The sequence below is a fragment of the Nannobrachium achirus genome, assembly GCF_963921795.1.
Source record: "Nannobrachium achirus genome assembly, chromosome: 6".
NCBI classification, from domain to species: domain Eukaryota; kingdom Metazoa; phylum Chordata; class Actinopteri; order Myctophiformes; family Myctophidae; genus Nannobrachium; species Nannobrachium achirus.
Window position 1 is genome coordinate 860,288 of NC_137815.1, and position 21,350 is coordinate 881,637.

At 42.0% G+C, this 21,350-nt stretch overlaps 1 protein-coding gene across 1 annotated transcript in view; it reads left to right on the top strand.

Moving 5' to 3' along the window:
• The window catches only part of ptprt (protein tyrosine phosphatase receptor type T), a gene marked incomplete at its 3' end in the record, with an annotated part of 244,184 nt that overhangs the window by 136,810 nt on the left and 86,024 nt on the right, over positions 1-21,350 (top strand). Inside the window, exons 17-18 of the mRNA XM_080727378.1 lie at positions 7,268-7,409; positions 13,517-13,549. Coding sequence (XP_080583504.1) covers positions 7,268-7,409; positions 13,517-13,549 — 175 coding nt within the window. The remainder of the gene's footprint in view (positions 1-7,267; positions 7,410-13,516; positions 13,550-21,350) is intronic.

The window sequence follows — 21,350 nt, forward strand, 5'->3', positions numbered from 1 at the left end:
CTGAAATGGGACTTTGTGAGGATAGAAGGTGCTAGTGGGACCCCAAAAAAAGGTTTTAAAATAGGAAAAGTTACATTTCATGGTGTATCACCTTTAAATATAAATCCATGAATGTCTCTTTGTCTATCTGTGCTGGTTATGTTGTTAAATTACACTAAAATAACTAACCCTAACCCTAACCCTTTAAAGGACAACTTTGTTTTTTTACAACAAGGTTCATATTTTAGATTGTAACTAGAGTAAAGAAAAAGTGAGTGTTAAAATGTTTTCATTTGCTTCGTTCTATTGTTTTATCGCGTTTACGTGCTAAAATGTGGGGCATGTGTACGCATGGGGGCATGCGTACAAGTGGCTAAATATGTCTTTTTAGACACAATAAGCCAGCAGTTTCTTTATTGTTATTTACAGTAACACTTCTAGCCCCCATAAGTCACATTCAACCATGAAAGGTTGCATTGTATCTTGGGAATGGGCTTATTCTGTGTAAAATGACACTTGTACGCATGCCCCCAGCCACTGAAATAAGAATCTCTAAAACAATAGAAAGAAGTAAATGAAATCAATTTAACACGCATATTTTATATTCTTTAATTACAATCTAAAATATGAACCCTTGTTGTAAAAAAACTAAAGTTGTCCTTTAACAAGGTATTACAATTAACATTCTCCACACTTCCCCATCTTGACAAAATATGTATGTATGTATGGCAACATGACTGGACACCAGTCATGTTGCCATACCTTAGCTTTGTCTGAACTGACGCCACTGCTGTTACTGAATAGAAAGCTATGCTTATTTGCCAGTATGCTGTTTTATTTTTATTGAAGATATTGGCATTGGAACTGTACTTTTGATGTCAATGTTATAAGCAAAATGCTGTAGTCAGGGGAAGGGGGGGCTTGGCGTCAGAAATCAGTATAACCCATTTAGGCCTACGATTATTGACTGCTTTAACTACTGAAAAATAGCAGATAAACAAGCTCACAGCGCGGCACCGAGTGCCGCGCTGCGAGCTTGTAGATCTGCTATTTTTGAAAAATCATGATTTTTCTTTGCAAGTCTTTGAATATATCTATTTAAAAGCGAACATTTGTAAATCAAATATTTGCTTCTGGGGGGTCCCTGGAATAACATATTTTGAGATGGGGGTCCGTGGCCAAATACCTGTAATTTTGGGGGTCCTTGACATGAAAAAGTTTGAGAACCACTGATTTAGAGGAAGGATTTAGAAGTCGGGTCAAAGATCGGGTCAAAGATATTCATAGACTTGCACACATTTTCACGATTTTTCAAAAATAGCAGATCTACAAGCTCGCAGCGCGGCACTCGGTGCCGCGCTGTGAGCTTGTATATCTGCTATTTTTCTAAAGTTAAAGCATAAAATAATGGTTAAAGTGGTTAAAATCTAACGCGACTCGGGCGCGTTCCAGGTATTTGAGAGATAAGGGGGTCCTGCAACCAGGGGTGCCGCACCGAATCCTGAGTCCTGGGTACGAGGATTCACTGCGGGCCCCGCACAATTATTTATTGCTTTAACTATTTAAATATTTTTGAAAAATCATGAAAAGTTGTGCAAGTCTTTGAATATTTCAAATTCTTCTATGCTTCTATGTCAGTGGTGCTCAAACCTTTTCATGTGAAGGACCCCCAAAATGATGTATTTGGCCGCGGACCCCCATCTCAAAATATTTAGTTCCAGGGACCGCCCAGAAGCAAAATCTGAGTAACAAATGTTCGCTTAAAAGAACATACATGTATTCAAAGATATGCACACATTTTCACGACTTTTCAAAAAAATAGCAGATCTATAAGCTCGCAGCGCGGTATTCTGTGCTGCGCTGTGAGCTTGTATATCTGCTATTTTTCAATAGCTAAAGTCAGTGGCGTCAGTTCAGAAAAAGGTATGGTATGGCAACATGACTGGTGTGACACCAGTCATGTTGCCATACCTTAGCAACAGGCATGATACATTCATTTTAAGAAGTACATTATATTTTTCTCCCCAAAAAATGTCTATGGTTTCTTGGGATGGATATGGCAGCCTGGAATGGTTGTTCAAGTGCGGCTAAATTTGGCATAATATAGTAAACATGCCACAATTAACAATAATGCATTGCGCCTGTGCAGCTGACCTGCGGAACCTGGGAATATACCATTTGGTCAAGATGGGGAGAATACAAGTGTGGAGAATATAATTATAATACCTTGTTAAATTTTGCATTTGTAGTTATTTTACTGTAATTTAACAACATAATAACCAGCACAGATAGACAAAGAGACATTCATGTATTTATATTTTAAAGTAACTTGTATTCTCACCCTGGACCCAGGGTATGGCAGCTGCATACCCCTGCCATACCCAATTGACGCCCCTGGCTAAAGTATAAAATAATGAAGGCCCTTCCACCTTGGGCCCTAGAAACTGGTGTTGAAAGCAAATTCCTTAACCCATTTAGAACGGGTACACATTTTGTGTTTCATTATTTTATGATTTAACTATTGAAAAATAGCAGATATACAAGCTCACAGCGCGGCACCGAGTGCCGCGCTGCGAGCTTGTAGATCTGCTATTTTTGAAAAATCGTGAAAATTTGAATTTTGACCCAATTCTACAAGTGTCTTTTGAATCCTTCTAAGATTTTTTGAAAAACCGATGTTTGTATGTCAACAATCTGGCCAGCCATCGTCAAAGAAAAGGTCCTTTTCACTTAACTGGAGCTCAGTTAGTCTGTTCTTGAGAGACTACTATGTCAGTGGTTCTCAAACCTTTTCATGTGAAGGACCCCCAAAATGATGTATTTGGCCGCGGACCCCCATCTCAAAATATTTAGTTCCAGGGACCGCCCAGAAGCAAAATCTGAGTAACAAATGTTCGCTTAAAAGAACATACATGTATTCAAAGATATGCACACATTTTCACGACTTTTAAAAAAAATAGCAGATCTATAAGCTCGCAGCGCGGTACTCTGTGCTGCGCTGTGAGCTTGTATATCTGCTATTTTGCAATAGCTAAAGTCAGTGGCGTCAGTTCAGAAAAAGGTATGGTATGGCAACATGACTGGTGTGACACCATTGCCATACCTTAGCAACAGGCATGATACATTCATTTTAAGAAGTACATTATATTTTTCTCCCCAAAAAATGTCTATGGTTTCTTGGGATGGATATGGCAGCCTGGAATGGTTGTTCAAGTGCGGCTAAATTTGGCATAATATAGTAAACATGCCACAATTAACAATAATGCATTGCGCCTGTGCAGCTGACCTGCGGAACCTGGGAATATACCATTTGGTCAAGATGGGGAGAATACAAGTGTGGAGAATATAATTATAATACCTTGTTAAATTTTGCATTTGTAGTTATTTTACTGTAATTTAACAACATAATAACCAGCACAGATAGACAAAGAGACATTCATGTATTTATATTTTAAGTAACTTGTATTCTCCCCCCTGGACCCAGGGTATGGCAGCTGCATACCCCTGGACCCCCCTGGACCCAGGGTATGGCAGCTGCATACCCCTGCCATACCCAATTGACGCCCCTGGCTAAAGTATGAAATAATGAAGGCCCTTCCACCTTGGGCCCTAGAAACTGGTGTTGAAAGGAAATTCCTTAAACTTGCTCAACACATTCTCATGTACCCTCTCTGTGATCTTTTCAATCTATCTCTCTCAACCCACGACATACCCTCTATCTGGAAGTGGTCACGTATCACTCCACTGCACAAAGCTGGTAATGAACTGGATCCCAACAACTACAGACCAATTTCAATCATCTGTTCAATAGCAAAAGTTTTTGAAAAAATAATTTATATTCAACTGTCCAATTATCTTTCCAAACACAATATTCTATCACCTTCTCAATCTGGTTTTCGTTCAAATCATTCTACAACTACTGCTCTAATAAAACTCACCAATGATATATACTCTTCATCTGGCAATAACAAACTCACAGGTGCTATTTTAGCATAGACCTTACCAAAGCATTTGATTTGGTTGACCATTATCTCCTACTGGATAAACTGTATTCTATTGGACTGTCACGTAATGCCCTACTATGGTTCAACTCCTATTTACATAATAGAAAACAATGTGTTGTCATCCAGGGCAGTACTTCAGATTTGGCAGTGCAGGAACGTGGTGTGCCTCAAGGCTCAACCCTAGGTCCACTTCTCTTCTCCATCTTCATCAATGATCTTCCTTCAATCTTCTCTGACTGTAATGTTCAACTCTATGCAGACGACACAGTCATATACACATCAAAAACCAATATTACAAATTCAGTCATCACTGCAACTAAACTTCAATAATCTTGAATCATGGCTTTCAGCTAATAAATTATTAATCAACAAAACCAAAACAAATTCAATGCTCTTTGGAACGGCTCAGAATATTAAATCACAAACTCAAAATCAATCATACAAATATCTCTTGTCTTGATGGTACATTACTGCATAGAGTTGATCAAATCAAATATCTTGGACTCTGGCTTGATTCAGTTCTATCATTTAAATGTCATATTGATCACATCATTAGGAAAATCAACTTTAGCACTGGTGTCCTCTACCGTAACAAACAATGCTTTACAGAAAGAAACTTGTTCAACAACTCATACTTCCAATTCTTGATTATGCTGATGTGGTCTATCAAACGGCTCCCAAAACAAACCTTCTTCCACTTAACTCAGTTTACAACCGTTTATGCAGATTTGCTCTTGATTCTCCATATATGACCCACCACTGCACCCTGTATGAAACTCTCAATATACCATCTCTCACATCAAGAAGACAGCAGCACTGGCTGCAGTTCATTTTTAAATGTTATCATTTTCATTATCCACAGTACCTAAAACAATATTTCGAACGTTTGACTACCACACATCAGCTAAGACATTGTTCACAGATTTATTTTGAAGTTCCGACTGTGTCGACATCAGTTGCTAAAAAATCGTTTATGTTCAAAGCTCCCTCAGACTGGAACAACCTACCTGTTTATATTCGTTCAATAACATCTTTTCAACTGTTTAAAACCACACTGTCCTCTCACTTTGAGACCACCTGTTCATGTTTTAACTAATCACCATGTTTTGCTCATGCATCACTATAATAGATATATAACGCAATGATTATATATGTGCTCTGTGTACTTTTGTAGCTGTTTGTTGTGTATGTTATGTTATGTTTTGTTTTGTTTTGTTTTGTTTTGTTTTGTTTTGTTTACTGTTTTGCTTACTGTTTTGTTTACTGTTCTGTTTTATTTTGTCTTTGGCTCGAATTGTCTTTAAATTTTTTGTCTAAATGTGAAAAAAGTGTATTTTGTAACTAGCGGAGCTCCTTGAAAACGAGATGGTTCATCTCAGAGCCCTAGAATGGAGAGTTGCGTCACTCCCGTTCACTTCATGGGGCCAGGTCTTCTACGCACACATCTATTGGCGTATAGTGACAAACGGCGAACCGGAAGTTTACAAAATGCATTGAAGTCTATGAGGTGTAAAGTGACAATGAACCACGTGACCAGCGCTGTTTCTGACCCCGCGGTGACACCACTCTCTGATTATACTGCTCTGGTTCATCTCAAGGGGTTATTCCTAAATAAAGAATTTCAATATATAAACTCAGTCCCACTTTTCCCCCCTTGTGACGCCCCTGACTGCAACCAAAACACGTATGAGAACCAGTGGTTTGGTTAACTCCATGTCTCATGTGGTCTGGTCTCAGTGTGAGGACCAGTTAGTCCGGGAAAAAAACAGTGATTTTTGGCTGAACGTGGTTTCGTCGGTAAAAGTTTTTTTCTCAACTGATTCTTGTAGCTTGGGGTCACCTCTTAAGGATTCAAGAGGATGACCAGTGATATCCATTGAGCATTTTTTATTATTAACCCCTTAATGCCTGAAACATGGGCTCCCATTGACTTTCTATACAGGAGGAAAATACCCAGAAAAAGATTATTTTTCGGGGTATTTAAGGAGGATCTGAGGGGTCTAACTAGGGGTTTGTCATGATGCTGAATCCATTGCAGGCATTTGTTTTGCACAAAAAACATTCCGTGGGCTAGAAATAGCCTCAGAAAACAATACACGTATGGGTGAGTATTCATGTTAGTCGGAGGCCTTAGGGTTTTTTTTCTCATGCGCCCGAGTCTGCGACATTCGGGGTCGCCACAGCGGCCAAATCAAGTTGGGCTCCCATCGACTTTAGTGATGAAAAGTGATGAGTCATCACTTTTCAGAGTTTTGTGGGTGTTGTGGTGACCCCGAAGGTCGCCGATCTAGCTAAATCATTAGAGCATGCCCTGAGCTACATCTGTGCAAAATTTTGCACTTTTAGACTATTTAGCACGAGAAAAAAACCCCTAAGGCCTCCGACTAACATGAATACTCACCCATACATGTATTGTTTTCTGAGGCTATTTCTAGCCCACGGAATGTTTTTTGTGCAAAACAAATGCCTGCAATGGATTCAGCATCATGACAAACCCCTAGTTAGACCCCTCAGATCCTCCTTAAATACCCTGAAAAATAATCTTTTTCTGGGTATTTTCCTCCTGTATAGAAAGTCAATGGGAGCCCATGTTTCAGGCATTAAGGGGTTAATAATAAAAAATGCTCAATGGATATCACTGGTCATCCTCTTGAATCCTTAAGAGGTGACCCCAAGCTACAAGAATCAGTTGAGAAAAAAACTTTTACAGGCGAATCCACGTTCACCCCCATTTTTCCCGGACTAAGTGGTTTGGTTAACAGTTTACAGTTTAGGCATTTAGCAGACACTTTTAATACAAAGTGACTTACAATAAGCAGATAATACATCACTATAATAAACAAGATAATAAATTATGTCAGAACATCAACAACAACATAACAAATGCGTATGAATATCAATCTAAAAGAACAATATAATCAGTAGTGAAAAAAAGGATTCTAAAAAAACCTAAAAACAAATGCTAACTTGCTTCCTGTATGGTCATTGACTGTTTCAGTAGTGCTATGGGTTTAGGTGGAGTCTGAAAAGGTGAGTCTTCAGTCCACGGCGAAAGCTAGCGAGCGAGTCCGTTGTTCTAAGTGCGACAGGGAGTTTATTCCACAGCTTGGGGTCCAGGAGGGCAAACTGTCTCGGACGAGTGGATTTTTGTCCTGGGGCTTTTAGCGAGGGTTCTGTCAGCATCCCTGTGTTGGCTGATCTGAGTGAACGGGTGGGGGTGTAGGGGTTGATCAGGTTTTGGAGGTATGGAGGTTAACTCCATGTCTCATGTGGTCTGGTCTCAGGTGCGTCGCTGCAGGACCAAGACTCGGTGGAGCACCCCGAGCAGCAGGTGGACGCCGGGACGGTGAAGATGGCCGGGGTGATCGCCGGGATCCTCATGTTCTTCATCATCCTGCTGGGAGTCATCCTCACCTTCAAACGCAGGTACTGGCACAGCCACGCATGCACGCATGCACGCACATACGCTAGGGCATTAACGAAAAAGTCGACAAGTCGACTCAGTTGACTTCATTACACGAGTCGACTCCCACAAGAGAAAGTCGAAAGTCGAAGTTGGAAATAGCACATCTAGTGAGCATGTAGATCTGCTATTTGTGGGGATCTGCTATTTCACAATTTCTGAATCTATATATTTGACAATTTGGCCAATGTTTAATTTGTCATTTTGGAGGTATTAAAAAGTCCTTAAATTGTCATTTTAGAAATGTGCAGATGCCCTCTATACACTTAAACTTTATGTTGGTTTGTTTACTGTTGAGGGAGAAAACAATGTTTCACATTAAGTTAATCATCTGGGGACCCCCCAGACGCCCCCAGACGCATGCACGCACGCACTTACACACGCACGCACGCACGCACACACACACACACACACACACACACACGCACACACGCACACACGCACACACGCACACACACATACACACTGGATGAATTTCTTGAAGAAAAAAAAAAGACATGGACCGGACTTGATTTCGTGACTTTTCACCCGATACCTTTCCAACAACCTTAACACTTGTTTGGGACAGGAATCAAAAAAGGGACTTTACCCCGCATTTCACACACGCGCGCGCACACACGCACGCACGCACACGCACACGCACACGCACACACTCTCTCTCTCTCTCTCTCTCTCTCTCTCTCTCTCTCTCTCTCTCTATCTCTCTCTCTCTCTCTCTCTTTCTGTCTACCTTTATCTCCCTCCCACCCAATCCATCCATCCATCCATCCATCCATCCATCCATCCATCCATCCATCCATGGTATGTGAGGTTATATGGGGGTCTCTGTTGTGAAATGAAGGCCAGACGAATCTGCCATTACAAAGACAAATTGCCCTTGGCAGATTAGGTCCGGCCCCTTTCAGATGAGCCGACCAGGTCCCAGTATGCAAAAATAGGCTTGTCCCTCTGATAAGATTACTCAATCTCTTCTATGTTTGTTTTTTGCGGTGGTTGTGGTGGGCCGGCTGTGCCAAGATGCCAGGGCTGAATTTATGTCCCAGCAGTGTTGATTTCGTCGACTAAAACTATGACGATTTTTTTTTGTCGACTGCTGAAAACTAAATAAAAACTAAGCTGTGATGACTAAAACTAAGACTAATATATTGACAATTTTGTCAACAAAATAAACACTAGGCTAGACTAAAACGTTAGGGAGGGACTAGTGGAGAAGAGAGTCATTTTATGTTTGGTTGCTTTCAGGTGCTGCGACGCATTGTGAACTTGAAGATCTGCTATTTTCAGCACACAACCAAGTGTAAAATCAGTGGGACTGAGTTACTAGGGCCCAAGGTGGAGGGAGCCTTAATTATTCCATACTTAAGCTATTGAAATATAGCAGATATACAAGCTCACTGTGAGCTTGTATATCTGCTATTTTTGAAAAGTCGTGAAAATGTGTGCAAATCTTTGAATATATGTATATTTTAAGTGAACATTTGTAACTCAAATTTTGCTTCTGGGGGGTCCCTGGCACAACATCTTTTGAGATAGGGGTCTGTGGCCAAATGTATATCATTTTGAGGGTCCTTTACATGAAACGTTTGAGCACCACTGACATAGGAACATAGGGTTTTCAAAAAACCTTGAAATATTCAAAGACTTCAAAGAAGATTTTTCTAAAATGGCAGATCTACAAGCATATCTGCTATTTTTCAATAGTTTAAAGCACACAATAATGTGTTCCCAGTCTAAATGGGTTAATCCCTCTCGCCCTATGAAGAACATTCATGGGGGGCCCGCAGTGAATCCTTGTACCCAGGGCCCAGAATTTGGTGTGACACCCCTGAGAAGGAATAAGCTGTTTGGCCATTCTTTTACACAGTTGTTTACATGGGCTAAACCAACATACTCATGAATGCTCCACCTCTCAAAAGGTAAATAAACAGGCTTCACAACAGTTGTGAAGTTATTGCCAAGAAGCATTGTTTCAATAGAGAAATACTCTACCACTTACTCAGCACGTGCACACGCACACGGACATGGAGACAGTTGAGCAGTGGATAAAGCGTTTTCCTTTTTTTTTTACATTCACCGCCAGATGACCAGCTGTACACTCTCCTTATCTACAGTGGAACACGTGTGTGTGTGTGTGTGTGTGTGTGTGTGTGTGTGTGTGTGTGTGTGTGTGTGTGTGTGTGTGTGTGTGTGTGTGTGTGTGCCTGTCAATTGGAGCAGAGGGATGTTTTGTATAAAACAGTGTGTGTCTTTCTGTATGTCTGTCTGTCTGTTAGTCTGTTAGGGATGGTTAACATTAGGCTTCCGGTTCTGCTTATCCGTTCCCTATTTTGGTTCCAAAATGGTTAACTATAATAGTCAAATGTTTATTTAACCCCCCCCCCCCCCTCTGAAAATGTGTGCAAATCTTCGAATATATGTATTTCTTATGTGAACATTTGTAACTCAAATTTCGCTTCTGGGGGGTCCCTGGAACTAAATATTTTGAGATGGGGGTCCGTGGCCAAATACATATAATTTTGGGGGTTCTTCAAATGAAAAAGTTTGAGCACCACATAGAAAACATAGAAACAGGTTTAAAAAAAATATAGACTTGCAAAACGACATTTTAACACTGCAATTTTCTGCATTTCAATAGTTAAAGTTATACCATGTAACTTTTTTTATAAAACAAATCTTAAAATTGTCCTAACTGTTAAATCGCTAAAGTTTTAGAACACCCACTCTGTTATTTTCAGCTTCTGAAGCCTTCTCTTTATACGTTTTCTATGAGTTGTGAGGGGGGTAGAATTTCCCGGCAAAATGATGTCATCTCCCACATGATACACTACAGGCCAATCACAGCGCGGATCATACACCACCGGCCAATCACAGCGAGTCTTGCTGTCTCTAAATAGTAGCTTCCCTCAGCAACTGTGTTTACATTGGTGAAGGAATCTTGCCTGCTACTCCCTCAATCCTGGTCTAAAAATGACGGGCTCTACGGATGCGTATCGGCAAGGTGGAGGTGCTCGCGACGGCCGCGGTGGTCCGCGGACCCCCGGCGACTCCGGCCGAAAAAAGCAATACTGCTACTGACCACTAGTTGAGCAGCTTCCACAGTACAGCTTTAAAGCACAAAATAATGCGTAATAATGTGTTCCCAGTCTAAATGGGTTAAACCCCCTCCCTCCCCCTATGGAGAACATTCATGGTGGCCCGCAGTGAATCCTTGTACCCAGGGCCCAGAATTCGGTGTGACACCCCTGTTCACATGAATGCCACGCTGCATTAAATGTTTCGACATACCAGACATGGAACCTTTCTTAGCGCCAATTAACTACCACATGTAATAGCCTACACTTTCCCCATTTCATTGGGTTCTCTGCTGTAGTAAAGCAGCGTAAAGCCACTCTTCAGAGCGCGTTCCACGGACCATATTTGCATGCCTGCCTGGCTGTTGCTTGTGACACATGCACGTGTGCGTGTGTACGTGCGTGTGTGGAGGAATACAAGTCACGTAAATTAGACAGGTCCTGACAGATAGTCAAATCCGTCTTTGAAGATGTATATGTAATGTAATCATGAAGCCTTGAATGGTTATATGTATTTTTCCCCCAATGCAATATTCCTATGCTAACTTATAACTTGGGATTCTCAGGATATGGCAGGGAATTAGGTTAAGAACATACCTACCGGAAAGGTCATTTCAAGATGGTGTTCAAAATGGCTATTTATCTCAATAGAAAAAACATGGTACACGTGATTTTTCACTTGATTCACAAACTTCTACATGCTTATAAACATACTTAAAATCTATGAAAATATACCTCCCAGAAAGGCTTCATTTTCATCTCCATAATAGCTCATCTTTATATACGGCTCTTCTAAGTACCCATAGTCACTACAGAAAGGTCTACAGTAGCACAATATCGTCATAGGCTAAATAAACAAACGTGGTGTTCAAAATGGGATTCTTTACTATTATTTGACAGCAAAAAGACATTCATTCAGACGTTCATTCTCTCTAAATCGGGGGCAAGCATCGTCGAGTAAGAATAGCAATTCAGGTTTATGTCAATCATATTTATACAGCGCCTCGCACGTCAAACAGACAGCAAAAGACAGACAAAATATTAAATCCTGTTGGTTATTGATTAATCACCTCGAGACGAGAGATGGGGCGACTAAAAAATCTGTCTCACTTGCGAAAGTTGCGTTTCAAATCGTATCCGTTGACTGGCTGGTGATATAACTTAACTGACACAAAGTATTTATAAACAGACTTGTGTGGATGACAGAGACATTTAAGTGAAATCCTGATCAGCGACTCGCCCTGAATTGTTTGTGCATAGTTCTCTGCTCACGTTGTGTGTCCGACAGGCTGCTATGTGCGCAAAAATGTTGGCAAATGTGGTTCGCGGCCCCAGCAGGAGCGGAATTGGGATGGCCCTCGCACCAGGAGCAGAGGAGAAACCTCGTTCCAAGCCTCTCTGGTGCATTTTAAAACTTGCTCGCTCATGCTCAATTCAAGTGTATTCAAACCATTGTATTCTTTATTCTTATAAGCCTACTCTTATTAAGAATAAAAGGCAAATAAGAGCAGTTGATTATTCTTATTTATTTTTTGCACATGAGAGTGGCGCGATAACCCGCCCGCCCCGCTGCCCGCCAATTGAGACTGAAGTCTTTAATAATGTAAAAAGAACGATAAGTATCCGGTTAAAGCGGAAGTGAAGCTTCCTCCCCACTTCCGTTTCGTTTTTAAAATTGCACACATTTAAAATCATCTAAGCATATTTGACATTTTAAAAATTATTTTCATGAACAGAAATGCCAGCTTCCATTACTCGTTCAGGAGTTTAGTTCCAGACTCTATATAGCATTCGGAGATTGTGGAATAGTTGTCTGGCTATGTGAGACTATGTGACACCTGACAAGGCCTCAGACGCGCCTCCTCAGGAGACTTGGTTCAGAGATCTGAACTCATTTGATGTGGCGTTAGTGCGACCGCATGCTCTTGCTGACATACAGTAGACCCCAGGCAGGGTTTGAACCGCTAACCTTCTCTATGCTCTAACCACTCTCGTGTTAATTGCTTAATCATGGCTCAACCGCTATTCATTTTAACGCATTTACTGTCTTTTAAACATCGACCGCCGCGCCGTCCTTACCGTTTAACGTGGGAACGTGCGTGCACATCGCACACCAACTGTGCTCAGATCATGTTCCATGCGTGTGTAGAGCCGATCCCAGCTTCTAAATCTCAAAATCTGCTTGAAAAAACATCTTCCCATCGCTGAGCTCCGTCTCCTCTGTTTACACAGAAGCTAACGGTAGTTGCGCAATATTCCCACCCCAGACCGGATACGGAAACGGATCTGACCGGATACAGACCACTTCCGGTCGGGCGATTAGGCATTGTTATCGATAAAACAGCGACTTCACTTTTTAAAGTTTTATAGTGATTAAAGCATATTAATCTCTCGGGATTATCGGGACCGGCAGAGAGGAACATAGGGATTTTAACGGGACTAGCGGGAGGGGCGGTAAATGAGTTAAGACAACACACATCAAAGAACTGGAAATATTCATCCCATTGTCAACTTCACTGTAGAGACAGTTATAAGGCATCTTGCATGGGGTTAGATTAGATTAGAGATTAGAGTTTATTTGTCATTGTAACAATACAGTACAGGTACACAGGCACAGTTTCATTTGTCAACGATCAACTCATTTTCAAAGAACAGTACACATACAAGTACATTCACAGTACAACGAAATGTATTTGTGCATTTAAGGGAGCACGCTGCTGCCATACAGTACATACAGTACCACGGCGCTGCTATAGCCCTTTCTTGCTGAAAAAGAAAAAGATAAAGATTTGGGAGGTGCTAGAGCAAGGTTATGATGATGCATTTCAGATCTGACTTCTAACTAAAGTGTTACCCAACATGCATTCGTTTCACACTTTTATTTTAGTTTTGACTCGAGTCTCACGGTTCTGTTATGTCTCTCTCTATCTTCCTGTTTCCTGTCTTTGGCTCCACCCCTTCCTGCCCCGCCCTCCTGTACCTGCCCCGCCCTCCGATAGAGAGATTCACACGTGGAGAACTCTGAGTGTGGGGTACTGCACACGCACGCACACACACACACACACACACACACACACACACACACACACACACACACACACACACACACACACACACACACGAACACACACGAACACACACACACACACACACACACACACACACACACACACACACACACACACACACACACAACACACACAACACACAACACACGCATGCACGAATGGACACGCACACAAACAACGCACACACTCACACACTCCAGTGGGTGGATTTAATTGTGATTTACACCTGTACATTGCAAATGTACAAGTAGTTAGGTCAAATTAGCCAAAAGTTAAACCAATCTGGGAACTAAATCAAAATCAAAATCTTTTTTCACAAATGTGTTCATAAAGGTGTCAACTATCACCTCTGAACTTTCTCAATCACAACTCCCTTGGGGGACTTTGTGGGAGCCAATCAAAGTTGGGGGTATCCCGTGGGCCTGGGATTAAAGGGGGGAAAATAAAAAATGGCCAATATGAGTGTATGAGGTGTGTAATTAGGGTATTTGGGGGCTGCTGAATCCATTCCAACCATTAGTTATCAGTTTACTCCTTGGCCATAAAATAGGCCACAACAAACTACCTTTTTGTGTCCACAAGACATAATATTGTCAATAAAAAAATGGTTGGAGTAGGGTTTGAATTCATGAAAACTATTCAAGATCAGGTGGGTAAGCGCACATCATGACACACATGATAATATGATACAATCTGACAAGGAACACTCAAAAGGGTTTAAAGCATAGGGACTTACAGGACACAGGTGAACTCGAATGACATGATTGGCTAAGCCTTAGCCAATTAGGCCTATTTTATGGCCAAGGAGTCATTTAAACTGAAAACGAATGGTTGGAATGGATTCAGCAGCCCAAAAATACCCTAATTACCCACCCCATATGCTCATATTGGCATTTCTTTCATTTTATCCCCTTTAATCCCAGGCCCAGGTATCCCGATACCCCCAACTTTGATTGGTTCCCACAAAGTTCCCCAAGGGAGTTGTGATTGAGAAAGTTCAGAGGTGATAGTTGACACCTTTATGAACACATTTGTGAAGAAAGATATTGATTTTGATTTAGTTCCCAGATTGGTTTAACTTTTGGCTAATTTGACCTAACTAAAGCTTGCAACGCGGGGCTTGCAAATTGGTAATGTTAGCACTAGCAGACCAAGAGCATGTGTAAACCAAGAATAAGCCTGTATATTTTATTTTATTTGTATTATGTTTTAACCAAATGCAGGGGTCAAGGAATTCCACACTTGGGTGCCAGTGTTGTAGAAGGAGATTTTACCCATATTTGTCTTGTGTGTTTGTGTTATCAGATCGTTGTGTGCGCTCCCTCTGGTGTTGTGGCTGTGGGTGTCGCTAATTTTGTGGAGGTGTTTAGTCAGATATTGAGCTGATTGAGAGGCCAGAGTTGCACTGACTATCTTGAAAGCAAATCCCATTTTTAGTTGTTTAATCCTGTCTTCTACACTGAGCCATCTTAGGATAGCAAAATGTGTGGGAAAAAGGTGGGTCATAAGGCCCTTGTCAAATCTTTTGTCAAATCTTTTTACGTCTTTATGGTGCTGAATGATGGCCCAGGCCTCCGGCAAGTGTCCTGAGGGCACTTTTGTTGACCAAACTGGAAATTCGGCCCACATATTTTGTTATTTGATTAACTTTTTTTGATCACATTTGTTGCCATGCTATCACCAGACAGGTATTTGTCAAGAATACATTCCAAATAGGTAATCTCTTCTTTGCTAGAGACTACTGTGTCATCAACTTTGACATTTATATGTATCTGTCTGGTCCCAAAAAAGAACTTAGTGATACTGTACATGTCATTAACAACATACAAATAACTATAGTACTAAGGTAACAACATACAAATAACTATAGTAGGCCTACTAAGGTAACAACATACAAATAACTATAGTACTAAGGTAACAACATACAAATAACTATAGTACTAAGGTAACAACATACAAATAACTATAGTACTAAGGTAACAACATACAAATAACTATAGTACTAAGGTAACAACATACAAATAACAGTACTAAGGTAACAACATACAAATAACTATAGTAGGCCTACTAAGGTAACAACATACAAATAACTAAGTACAAAGGAGTAAAAGGAAAAATGGTGGCAGTGAATGACACCTCCTTTCGATGGGAATTAAAATCTACCTCCCTATGTTGTCATGTTGTCTCCTGATAGATGTTCGTCAGGCCAGTTTTGAAAATGCTTAAACAATATAGAAAAATATACGTACCTTCCGGAAAGGCTATTTATCTCAGTAGAAAAACATGGTACAAATCATTTTTCACTTGAATCTCGAACGTCTATGCTTATGAACATACGGTACTTAAAATCTAGGAAAATATACCTTCCGGAAAGACAGCTTCCAGAATGGCGGTGTCAGGGCATTCCCATTCCCAGAAGTTTCCCATGTGTGTTCTAAATTTGTGGGTTCCCATGACCCACCTAATTCCAACACACTTTGCTAGTTTGGGATGACTCCTGGTAAAAGACAGTGTTAAACCAAATGTCAATGGGATTGGCATATAAGATATAAAGGGACAGTGACCTCAATAGATAGCTGACTACCTAGGCTACTTCTCCAAAGTTAGTACCCTAAGCCAGGGGTTCCCAAACTTTTGGGGCTCAAGGCACCCCTAGAAATGTATCTTTCATCCGAGGCACCCCTACATTACATTCAGAATCTTTACTCCTAGCACCTTATATTTATAGCATATTTTAGTGATTATGTTGCGAGGAAAACATTGAGATAATAAAGCAATAAGCCACAAGAGGCGAGTGGTTACCGGGGTAGTATACACCAGCTGAGAGGCGTAGGGAGACACGAGGCGCAGCCGAGTGTCTCCGACCCTCTCAGCTGGTGTATACTACCCCGGTAACCACAAGCCTCACGTGGCTTATTGCTTTTCTAAAACGGTCACAATATGGCAACATGAAAAATCATAGACATGTACCAATTAAAACTGTTCTATTTCACTAATAATTCACTATAAGGTCTGCTCTGCAAGAAAGTAGTTCCCAGCTACAAGAAAGTAGTTCCCGGCCAGGCTGCAGAAACAACACACGTGTTACTTGCAATCACTTTATTTTAAACAGCCCCTTCCCAAAGCAGTTTATCGACATTAGACTGTCATTTTAGCCAACAACACAGGCGCAGATAATTAATTGAACAAAACAAAAGTCACAAAGTAAGCATTCTTAACATGTAGTGTCCCTGTTAACATTTATCTGTATATCACCGAGAATTGTGCAATTGGTAAAGTACTGTTCTGCCATGTTGTTGGCAGTGCAACTTCTCTTAGCTGGGGGGACAGGGGCGGGAGTTGACTCTGCACAGGAGGTGCGTTTGTTGCCCGCAAGGACATTGCTCCAGCTTCTCCTATCATCGTAGTTTGGCTGCCAGTAAGATAGCAGGGACGACTCGCATTTGTGGCCGGTCACTGCAATGATTTCTCTTCCCTCCAAGCCCGCATCAGAGAGTTTTTGTATCGTGGTGCTTCGCAAGCAGTGGTTGGTGTATACAGTTCCAGTTCCAGCTGCTTTGCAAATCCGAGGCAACATACTGGAGAGGTAGTTTACTCCCATGGGCTCTCTGGTATACCTAACGTTAGGCGAGACAAGAGAAAATGTCGTCACTGTTGAGTAACCAAACTACACTGTAACTATGACACAGCAGAGCAGAATAGGCTACAAATAAATAAACAAATAGCTAACTTACCACAGCTCATTGGTGTAGTTTGCTCGCTTCGGGTGGAGGTAGAATGCGGGTGGATTATCCGGCAGCAACGACAGATATTTCTCCAGTGAAGCGACAGGACACACTGGGTTCCCAGGCAGCTCGAACATAAATCCCCGGAGAGACTGTTTGTTTCTTTCGTTGGGGTCTTTGTGGTTTTTAGTGCATTCGTTGAATGCTAACGTCACATACTTGAGACCCTTCTCATCCTGGCGGATGGCAAATGAATCAGGTTTCAGTTCACGGTTGCCCTCTTTAGCTCTGCGTCCCATATGTAGCTGCACGTCAAACCATACTTTATTGACGAGACCCGCTGGTGTATTCGGATTCAATGCTGAAGAGTTCTTGATTTTTTGAAAGTCTTCCTCTGTTATCGCTGCGTGATGCGTTGTTGTGTCACGTCCTTCTCGGCGGAGTTTTTTCACTACTGCAACAAAGACGTTGTTACTGGTGGTGAATTCAGAATCTTTCAGTAGAGGACCGGCTCACCGGTGGGTCATTTATGTACCTGTTGAGCCCAGCACGTAGCCCCACATAACTGCTGAAACCATAGGATTCGCCTTTTGTGGTTTTCACGCTGGCATAGAAGCGCCTCAGAGTCTCATTCAAGTCCATTTTGGTGACCGTTTTAAAGTCAACAGACACGTCCTTCTCGGTACACCAGGTCTGAAAACAGCGAACTGCCCACATTGTCTGTTTCACAGTCGTCTTTTCATTTCTTGTCAGTTCCAGCTTTTCTAGTTCAATGTCACTTATGTCTTCGTTTTGCCTGTTCTTCCTCCATATTGTCGCTTTCTTGTTGTAGCCACTCGTCCATAGTTAGTCCCACCCACAGATCAAAATTCACTTTCCATTCCATAACAAAGCAGAAGAAAGGCAGTTCCGGGTATTGCTGTTGTGCGCGGAGTGATCTGTGATGCGGTCAGCAGCATGGTTGAATGGGGAATATGGGGCGCTTGCTGTTTTTACAAGCCCCGCCCGGTGCCATCCTATGCATGTTGGCGGTGCTTAGAAGCCCCGCACGGCAGGATTTACGTGAAAATCAAGCGTCCCCTTCTCTAGTCTAGGTTGACAACACTGTAGAAAGAAATAACGCACCTGGGTTTGATATAAACTGATTGGTTACAGTCTCAGGTATACCATGGTATACCATGGCAACCAGCCAATCAGAATCAAGGAATGGAACTAGCCGTTTTAGAATAGACATTTTGGTTAGAACTGACTGAAAATGTATTGTATTGTATTTCAAGTTTAAAATTATACTAAATATATTTTTTAAGTGTCCAAATAAATTCCAACTATTATTAAATTATCTCGCGGCACCCCTGGACTGCTATCACGGCACCCCAGGGTGCCCCGTCACCCATTTTGAAAACCCCTGCCCTAAGCCACAACACTAGAGGGAGCGACCACAATCTGATGCCAACCAAATTTAGGACAAACATGGTCAAATTCTACTACTCTGCCACCAAAATGTGCAATGACACCATCCATTAAAGTATGCAAACCGGTAAGAACTCATTGTCCCGCAGGTCCGTTGCTCCGAGTAGGATGACCGTCGGCAGGTTAGCTACTCACCTGCATCGGCAGGTTAGCTACTCACCGGCGTCGGCAGGTTAGCTACTCACCAGCGTCTGCAGGTTAGATACTCACCTGCGTCGGCAGGTTAGCTACTCACCAGCGTCGACAGGTTAGCTACTCACCAGCGTCGACAGGTTAGATACTCTCCCCCGTCAGCAGGTTAGCTACTCACCAACGTCGGCAGGTTTGCTACTCACCAGCGTCGACAGGTTAGCTACTCACCAGCGTCGACAGGTTAGTTACTCTCCCCCGTCGGCAGGTTAGCTACTCACCAGCGTCGACAGGTTAGTTACTCTCCCCCGTCGGCAGGTTAGCTACTCACCAGCGTCGACAGGTTAGTTACTCTCCCCCGTCGGCAGGTTAGCTACTCACCAGCGTCGACAGGTTAGTTACTCTCCCCCGTCGACAGGTTAGCTACTCACCAGCGTAGACAGGTTAGTTACTCTCCCCCGTCGACAGGTTAGCTACTCACCAGCGTCGACAGGTTAGTTACTCTCCCCCGTCGGCAGGTTAGCTACTCACCAACGTTAGTTTTACTGAGGTTAGGGTTAGGGTTAGGGTTAAGGTTTAGGTTTAGGTCGTCTGCATACCGGCCCGTCGGCATATTGACCCAGACCCTGCAAACCACCATTTTAAAACTGACCTAAAAAAAATCATCAGGAGACAACAAGGGGGGTTAAATGTAAATTCCCATCAAAAGGAGGTGTCATTCAATGCTGTAACTTTGTACATATAGGGCCCTATTTTCACCAAGCTAAACCCTAAAACCCAAAACTAGTATTCAATCGACCAGTAAGACGCCCTAAGGGCTATATCACATCACTATCACAACTCCATTTATGGAGATCTAGGTGATGATCCAGTCGTCTCAATGTATGGATATCCAGGGTTTGATGAGGTCAGTGTCGTGTCGTGATCTTCATATATGGAGATCCAAGTGATGATAGTCAGCTCAGATAGTCATGTGTTGTACCAACTTACTAACCCTTGCGCATATATGGAGTGTGACATGAAGCGTGACTGATGCACGTGACTGACACACGGGAGATGCAGGTTTTCATAGTAAATGTGACCTATGGTTGTAATCAATACCCTCCCTCCTCTACCCTCCGTGAGCTTATATATCTGCATTTTTTTTGCTATATACATTTTCAACTGAAAGTGGTTATTTGTGCGTGGGGGTGGTTGTTTCGTTTCTTTCTTTGTATTTCTTTGTGTATTTTCTTTAGCTGCAGTCATTTCAACAATATCGATTCAACAACTCTTCATAAAAACCATAAAGGCTCTGTTTTGGGAGTTAGTAAACACACTCATTTCATAAACACATAAAATCTGCCGAGCTCTCTCAGTTTCATGCCAAGGGAAGGAAAACAATTAGCTGGACTTGTGTTTTGTTGGAGAGAATCTGTTTGCGTTCATCTGCCTCTGAGGCTGTATGTGCGTACGTGCGTGCGTGCGTGCGTGCGTGCGTGCGTGCGTTTTACTCAAGTGGTGCCCCAAAGACCCTCTGGGGTTATGGGATAGGTACAGCTACACGTACTCAAGTAACATTTTGAATTTTATTTTATTTACTTGTAACAGAGTATTTCTGCAGTAATTATAATATTATAAAACACAAATTAACCACTTTAGAGTTGGTTATACCTAGGCTTAGTTTATACCTAGGCTTATAGCTAAGCTATTTATAAATAGCCGTTCTACACGGTTACAACATGTCGCATCGCGATGTGTTAGGTAGATTGGCTATTTTCAAACATTTTGTACTTTTACTTTTGGTGTGTTGAGTACATTTTGATACCGATATTGTACTTTTACTCAAGTACATTTTGAATTCCAGACTTTTACTTGTAAGGCTGGGCTCAGACCGAAATGCCTACGAGAGTGGAATCCGCGTTCCGCCAATGCATTTCAATGAGAGTTTCAACGGTTTCATGTCAGTGGAGGATATCTGCGCTCCGCGCAGACCTTGCGTTTATGCTGGAGCAAAGAAATTCTCCACGCAGATTCTGGTTTCCCCCCCTGTCCAATCGGGTGAGTCGAAGGCGTAACATTCTGAGAATCAGGAAGGGACTGGGAGATGTTTTGTTTTGATCAAGAGTCTCGTGCACCCAAACTCTTCTCTTTTTAGCTTGTTGCATCTCCCCTTCCAATAAAGCAAGGGCGAGTACCCTTCGCCTGTCCATTATAGAGTTGACACGTAAAATATGATGAGGATCGCTACGCTAGTGTAACAAGCTACAGAGAGGGAGGGCGGTGCGGGAAGTGAGTGACAGGGGCGTCACTGGCTTTGGGACGGAATATGCTCTCTGCGTTTTTTGCCAGCAGCGCACCAGAAGAGTTTATCCACTGCCGACCATATTTTGGTCTGAGGGCAGCCTAACAGGGTATTTCTGCATAGCAGTATTGATCATTTTACAAGTAAAGTAACATTT